At 40.7% G+C, this 7,993-nt stretch overlaps 1 protein-coding gene across 5 annotated transcripts in view; it reads left to right on the top strand.

The window, feature by feature from the left end:
• Positions 1-7,993, top strand: part of ETV6 (ETS variant 6) — a 222,375-nt gene that overhangs the window by 171,892 nt on the left and 42,490 nt on the right. For all 5 annotated transcript variants that reach the window (XM_011376033.2, XM_023520891.1, XM_011376034.2 and 2 more), the window contains one exon: positions 1,794-1,958. In XM_011376033.2, coding sequence (XP_011374335.1) covers positions 1,794-1,958 — 165 coding nt within the window. The remainder of the gene's footprint in view (positions 1-1,793; positions 1,959-7,993) is intronic.

Raw genomic sequence — 7,993 nt, 5'->3', positions numbered from 1 at the left:
CTTTCCATGTGAAAAAAAATTATAAAAACTTAAAAACCAAGGAGAATACTCTTAAATACCCATCTCTAATGATTCCAGTGCCCATAGTTCTTTGTTGGAGCCCTACACAATAGACCAGTTTCAAAGAGACATCCACAGAGTTCAAGGACGCCAACTACCATTCTTCAAAGCTAGACTTTGCAAAGGAGCCACCTGGAAAACAGTCATGCCCAGGGGCCCTGGATCTTCTCCAGGAGATCTGAGCCATTTTTCCCATGTCCAACAGGAAGGATGAGCAACCCATCCAAGAAGACCAGACAGTTCTTTGTAATGCCTGAGTTAAGGATGACAGGTGATTCTTTCTAGGATCAAACTGAAGGATGCTTTCATAGCACACTCATCGAGTCTCCTTAGCAAGGTTAAGTAACTAAATAGAGAGACTGAGGCTCCTCTTAGCAAACACTACCTCCATTGTATTTGAACTATTAATTCACACAAGACCATTTTAGAGAATGAAGCTCTGTTGAGGATCTAGCTATTTCTAACCCATCAGTTCTCAAACATTTTGGTCTCGGGACTCCTTTTGAATCTTAAAAATTATTAAAGACCTCAGAGAGCTTTGCTTATATGGATTATAGCTATCTATAGTTACCATATTGGAAATTAAAACAATATAAAATATATATATTTGTAAGCTTACTGAAAAATAATAAGCTTGGCATATATTGGCATAAACAGATATTTATGAATATGTTTTCCAAAACAAAAAATGAGAAAAGTGACGTTTTACCTTTTCGCAAGTCTCTTTAATGTCTAGCTTCATGGAAGATAGTTAGATTTTCATATCTACTGCAATATTACATGTTGTGTAGCCTCCAGAAAATTGTACCGTATGCTCACGAAACTATGGGAGTGAAATAAGGCAAATAACCTCTTACTATTGTTGTAAAAAAGAGTTTTGACTTCATAGACACCCTGAGAAGGTCTTGAGAACCCCGAGGGCTCCCCAGATCACACTTTGAGAACCACTGTTCTAAAGCACTTAAACGATATCAAAGATTTCTCAAAATAGCAAAATGAAATAAAAATGTGGGCTCCCAGGCAGGCTTCCAGACAGAGATTCAGCCAGAGCCACCCTCTCAGCCTGAGCTGCAGTCTTCCCTTTGACCCACTTCTGGTCCTAGTCAGAGTACAAATACCACCCCCACCAGAAAGTTCTGACAATAGCACGTAGAATAAAAAGGCAAGAGTTCTTTTTACCCTTACCTGGCCCTCTCATTCCCAGAGGCTAGCCTGATCGTTTCTCAAAGGCTGACTGAATTGCTCTTCCTGGAAGAAGTTCCAAGGAACACTTCATTATCTGGCTGCTCTGGAAAGTCGAGCCCAGCTCATGAACAGTCTCACTTCTAAAGGAGGCCGAGCTACAATCAGCTCTGAATTTAAGGTCCCCTCCAAATTATATTGACATTTGTCATGACTCCAAGCCCCCTTGGGTGCATCAGGCCACCATGAACCTGTAATTTTAAGGCAAGCCTGGAGACAAGGAAAGACAGAGCTCTAAGTCTATGATCCCTTAAACACATAAAAGAGGATTTTTTTCTCATTTTGCCTCTAAATAAAAAGTTCATTTGATATCACGCCTTGGCACTTATGAAGCTTGAGTTTTAACCGAGGATTCAGAGTTGAACATAAGGGCTCTTCAGACGTGGAGACTCAATTTTGTTAACCATTCAGAAATCTTTCCCCTTTATTCCAACTGTCTCACTGACAAGACCCTTTTTCTCTTTTTTTCTGCCTTGCTCTCTCTCCAACAGGCTTGCAGCCCGTTTACTGGAGCAGGGATGACGTAGCCCAGTGGCTCAAGTGGGCTGAAAATGAATTTTCTTTAAGGCCAATTGACAGCAACACGTTTGAAATGAATGGCAAAGCTCTCCTGCTGCTGACCAAAGAGGACTTTCGCTATCGATCTCCTCATTCAGGTGAGAGTCTGGACCCTTGAAACATGCTCAGCCTAGGAAATCTGTTATAGTCAGTGGTTGGTCTTTGCCACCGGTCATCCTGCCCCAAAAGCTGTCCACTGTAGGTCACCATCGGCACAAGGACGATGGCCTAGCTTAGCAGAGGAAAGATCCTGCTGGCATATGCCAGTTTGAGGGGAGAAGAGGGAGAATTTCCAGATCAAGGGGAATGTTTTAAGGTTTGGAGGAGTAACTCAGTATGGAACTACAGACACTAGAGCATAAGGGATATAGTTGTGACACCACATAAGGAAGAAAATTCATTCCAGCCCTTTCTCTCTACCTTGCCCCTGAGTCTGAAGACTTAAAAGAGATGCGTGAGAGTGAGTGTTGGTTGTGAACTGCTCAGTTAATAACAGAGACAGGAGAGGAAGGAAAATGAGCCCTGCTGATGCAGCTAGAGTAAAAAGGAAAGAAGAAACGAGGGCACAGGAGGTAAGGACTGGGAAAGGTGGAGATCCTAGAAGCCAAGGGAAATAAGCTCCAAGGGCCTCGGGCGACTTCCTTTGGAAGTACGGAATTTTCTTTGAAGTAATACATCCTGTAGCTCGTAGAAACCCTGAACAATTCAGGTAGAAGTTCCTCAGGCTCATCTAACTAGGAAGACGTGTCAAATGAGAGCTCCGAAGACCAGAGGGAAGATTTAATTCCATAAGGAGTGTTTGTATCTGCAAAGTCTATTAAGGATGTAGACAAGACTTTAAATATACTTTCCAATTTCATATCTTAAACTTTATGGATATTTAGCAGGTAGCTATTTGGAAACTCCATATATCACAGGAAAACTTTGGTCTTGGGTTTATGCCTCTTGAAGAGCTACTTATTCAAGTAGCAGTGGGCCCTCCTTCTGTCGAGTCTCATGTGGTTCCCCAGCTTTGATGTAACTTGTCTGGCGGAGACCTTTTTTTCCTTGACCAAAGGCAATGGTCCTGCAGAAGGTCTTGGCATCGTCCCCAACGCCGTTCAACCCGTTTTTACTCCTGGAGGCCTGCCAAAAGCTAATAAACTAACCGTCATGAGGAAATGTCCCCCAACACAGGGAGTGAGATAAGGATAGAGAACAGAATCTCCCCTGCTTTTCCCAATTGCAGCAGACCGTTTATATGAGGAAATGGTAAAGAGGAAGTTTCCCCCAGAAGTAAAGATGTTATTGAAACTTGAAAGCTTATATCTTTGAAAAACAGATCCGTTTTAAGATTTTATAAGGGATACAAACATACCTAAAACATTTTGTCTCGAATCATTGGGTTTTTTTCTGTAGTCTCAGAATAAGAAAACTCTAAAACAACCATGTAAATAAAATTAATGTAAAAGGAATCTAGGTAGTTTATGCAAAATAATTTAATGCAAAAATACTTCCATTTCTGTTCCAGTGGAAACTCAAAAGATATTACACTCAAAGAGACAAAATTACTGACTTAGAGGAAAAGAACTCTTAAGTCTTTTGTGTTCCCGGAAACCATTCATGTAAGGCAAACAAAGAAATGTGTTTTCACTTGATTTGACTTAGACCTTGGGCAAGATTTCCTCCTTGAATCTTTGCAGATTCCCCCCTCGTCATATCTCAGGTGCGCCTTTTTATTGCTGGTTTATTTTTCTCTCCAGTGACCTCTGAACTTTACTTATGAAACTAGGTTCCCTCTGCTTAAAGCTGCTGGAAGCAAAGATATGCAAAAGCCTGTCAGTAGTTCCTTGCCACTATGTCAGGTCTTTGCCAGAGTGAGTATGTGGAAGACTGGACAGGATCCTGCTGTCCAGGTAGATAGGCAGGATTGCATTGAACCTAATGGCAACAGGAAGCTGAGGAAGGGAGAGAGCAGAATAGGATGGTCTCACGAAAGAAGGAATGGAATTAGTCTGCACCATGAAGGATGGGTAGAACTGAGTAGGCAGAGGAGAGAAGGGGAATATTCTGGGTAATTGGAGCAGCATTAGCCTAGTATATTTGAGTGACGGTGAGAAAACCCACCTGATGAATGAATGGAAAAGACAGAAGGCAGGAAGCCCAGTTAAGGCCAATGCACTAGTCTGGAAGTGAGGTGCTGTAAACCCCCAATTAAGTAGGGGCAGTAGAAATTCATTCTGTGAATATTCCCGGAGCACCCCATGCCGGTGGTGCAAACGTACGGGCTAAGGGAGTTGAGGGTTGGGAGAGGTAGCATCTAGCTGGATGGTCGAAGGAAGCTCAAGGGTGTTGGTAATGAAGCTGGATTTTGAAAGCCTTAAAAGATAAGCAGGAGGGAGGTAAGAAAAGATGTTAAGGAGGTATAGACCAGTTCGTGTGGAGGAAGAATTCAGAGATAAGGCTACACGGGGCTAGGTCTTCTGTTTGAAACCCTTCATCGTCATTTATTACCCCTCCCTCACTTGTCTAATCACCTCTTCCTATTCCAAGTTCTGCTACTTTCTCCAGGAAAACTTTCCTGACTCCCATCCCAGCTGCCCTGATTCCACCCCACCTTCCTTTCCTCCACCTTCTCCACCTCAGTTTGGGTTGGATACTGTCCTCTTTTATCCCAGAGCTTTCTCTAATTCTGTCATGGCCCTTGTGACACACACACATGCACGCATGTGCACCCACAGTGTTATATGTGATTGTTTTCTATTCCATATCCCTCCTCTAGAGTGGAAAGTTCAGTTCGGGCAGGGGTCGTGTCCTGTTAAGCCACCATATCCCCAGCATCTAGCACAGTGCATGGCATCCACTCAGCACTAAATAAATATTGGTTGAATTATGACCCAATGTGAGAGGGCCTTAAAGCCCAGGTTAGGAAGTTTGGGTTTTATTTTGCAGATAATGAGAAACCACTGAAAGGTTTTGATCAGGAAAATGGTAGGATGGGAGCTCTCTCTTGAAAACAGACATTTACCATTGCTGCAGAGGGTGGATTCATCGGGCCACTAAAAGCAGGAAAACTGGTTGGAATGCTGCTACTGTAGTCCTGATGTGAGACATTGAAGTCCAGAACTAGATCGGTGAGACCAAAGTAATAGTACTTTCAGGCACAGAGTGGTTAGCTAAAGATAGGGAACTGATCTGGAAGCAAGGTTAGAGTTCATTTTGGCCAAGTGATGCCAGGATATCCAGTGAGACCTGTCCTGTTCTGCAGTTGGAAATCTGAGATAAGAGCCAGGCCAGAGCTGGGAATAATAGATTCGAGCATCATCCGCGTTACGTTGATTTGGGAATAAAGATAAGTTTGTGCTGTAGGTAGGTAATTTAATTAAAGCATCAACCAGAAAGCCATGGACAGAATTTCAAGGTGCTCCTGCCAGTAGGGTATACAAGAAAGCATCACAAAACAGGAGTATTGTCAGAGGATTTGGAAGACAGAACTAAGAGTTGAGAACACTCGTGAAGTAGCCACCCAACAGGGTAATGAACACATGATATACCTGCTTACGTTCTCCAGAGATGGAGACAAGGTATAAATAGAAAATCTTTTATATCTCTCAGGAGTAATATTTGCTACTGCTTCTTCTGACATGGAGTTTCTGCTTTGTCATTGGTGCAGTAGATGTCCCAAAGATGTTCTTCCACAGTTCATGTCTCTGCATTTGTCCTTATTTTCCTCATCCATAAAATGGGATATTCACCCTGTGGCTCCTAAGTGCCCTTCAACTCAATAGCTCGACTCAACTTCAATCACTGAAACAGTGTTAAGCTTCTAGTAAACAGTACAAGTTCCCACCCTGCAGGCAGTGAGTAAATACTTTCATCTCCAACTTAAATACCTTGTAAAACTCACACTTCACCCAATTTTGTCCTGACTTTTCCTTGAATCTTTTTTGCTGCCTCAGAAGACTCAGCAGCAGCGTCTCACTAATCATGGGGCTGCCGGACCAAAACAAAAGTATCTGTTTGCCGCATCACCATGAATAGATGTTTATAGCTTCCTCCTGACCTCGTTTCCTGCCGGGCCTCACCCAGCATTATGCTGTCTGAATATGGAAATAACATTCTTTAACACAACTCCTGTCAAATGTAGAAAGGAAAGAATGAGACTCAATGAATTATAATTGCCTGAAATATGAATATACTGTAGGTTCAAATATGATAGCCTCTCCGAATGCCACATTCTTCAACCAATTTAACAAACTACACTTACCTCGTCCACTTCCAGGACAAGCGTCCTCTATTTTCAACCACTAGAATAAAGCAGGGAACATTCACAATGTGTATTAAATAACTATATCATCTCTAAGCTGAAGATTTCAAAGTTGAAGATAAATGGGATATTTTCTTTGGCCTATTCTCCCAATTAGAGAATATAACAAGATGATAAATTTATAACATTGCAAAGCCAAAGAATAAATGTAAAGGAATCTCCCTTTTATAAAACCTCACGTGGAAAGGATAATTTCACCTAGTCCCTGAGCTGCTAGGCAGTTATCACATGCAATAGTCTGGAATGATTTAAATTCAGAGGAGTAGTTGATTAGTTGACCACTCTGAGACTCTGAGAAAACACATAAGACAGCTTTGATCTAACTCTCATTTAGAGTTATCCATTGCAAGACAGTCAGATGGAATGAATTTTGGTATATTATTTATATGAATAAAAAAATTACAAGTTATCTATTTAATCCATGTTACATTCTCTCTCAATGCTAAAAAAAAGAGGAAAATCAAAATATTTTCAGAGCTCCTTCAAGTCAATTCAGCAAAAAGTGTATTAGGGATTTACTAAGTAAATTAGTCTTTTAGTGTACTAGAGTGTGATGTTACAAATGATTTCTTTCTAACCCATCAGAACCTTTGTTTTTGGAAATAAATTTTGCTTGTGACCCTCAAATAACAGTAAAATTCCCTTTCAAGGTTAAACTGAAAATACTAGTCTGAATTTACAAATAGTTCCTTGGACCTACTTGCCTATCAATTTATATTAAGCAATAGTAGGTGGCTTGCTAGATTGAATGGCTGGGTCAACCGGCTGTTTTAGAATCAAGTCACAGAATCTGAGGATACTGGTCACAGAGGGGAATTGTAGCCCTGAAGTCTGAGAGTTGCAGCAGACATGATGACCCTTTACTGAAGATACCGAGGGTTGGCTCTTTCTTCTCTTAGTGGGTCTTTGAACAAAGAAAAGAGAAAAAAAAAAAAAAAGTGTCTCACACATCAAAGAAATGCTTAGGTAAGTCAATTACAGGAAAGTCATTTAATTTCTTAGCATTTCACTTGTCCCATTTGTGAAATGATGGTGATAACTGATCCCTCTGCCATACAGAGTGATATTAGAATGTGTAAAACTACAGCACTTTAATAAAGCACATACTTCTTTTACAGCATTTTTATTTTCTCAGGAGCTTATTTTGTTTACCTTACCTTCTATTCTTTATCCAATTAAAGCAATTGTCATATTAGGTCTTCTTTCTAACAGATTTATTCTTGTCTTAAATACGATATTCAAATTTTTCCACAACCTACTCCCTTTGTCTCAGGATTTCTGTGTCTAACACATAGCCATCAAGCTAAATTTCAAATATTTGTTCCTAAGTAAGAAACTAATTTGTTTTTATAGTCACTGAAGGCACTTGCATTAAATAAAAAAGGTTTGTAATTCAATCAGCCTAAGAAAATGGATTGAATGGCATGCTGGGACAATGAGAATAAACAAACCAAGCAGTCCTGTGACAGGAATGGGCCTATGACAGCTGCCAGTGGGATCCCCTGGGCCTGGGACTGTGTTGGTGTTTTCATCATTGAGTTGATAATGAAACTGAAGGGACTGAGATGTGAGACTTCATCCTGAACCTGTCACAGGCAAGAAGGACCCAGCAGAGAGAAATTTCTGACAAGTCTGAAAAATATCCCTCTCACACCATGTATGCTTTTATTTTTCTAAGAATTGGTCAGAAGGAAACTAAAATCTCTGAAAAAAAACAAGAGAGAGAGAAAGAAAAAAGAGAACAGTTTGCAAATATAAAAATGTGCTTACTTCAGATAATCTTATGAAGATATGTACATTGTAAATCATCACCTGAAAAATGCAGAT

The sequence above is a fragment of the Pteropus vampyrus genome, unplaced genomic scaffold (genome assembly GCF_000151845.1).
Source record: "Pteropus vampyrus isolate Shadow unplaced genomic scaffold, Pvam_2.0 Scaffold283, whole genome shotgun sequence".
Taxonomy (NCBI): Eukaryota; Metazoa; Chordata; class Mammalia; order Chiroptera; family Pteropodidae; genus Pteropus; species Pteropus vampyrus.
This window is presented reverse-complemented; position numbering and strand designations above follow the sequence as displayed.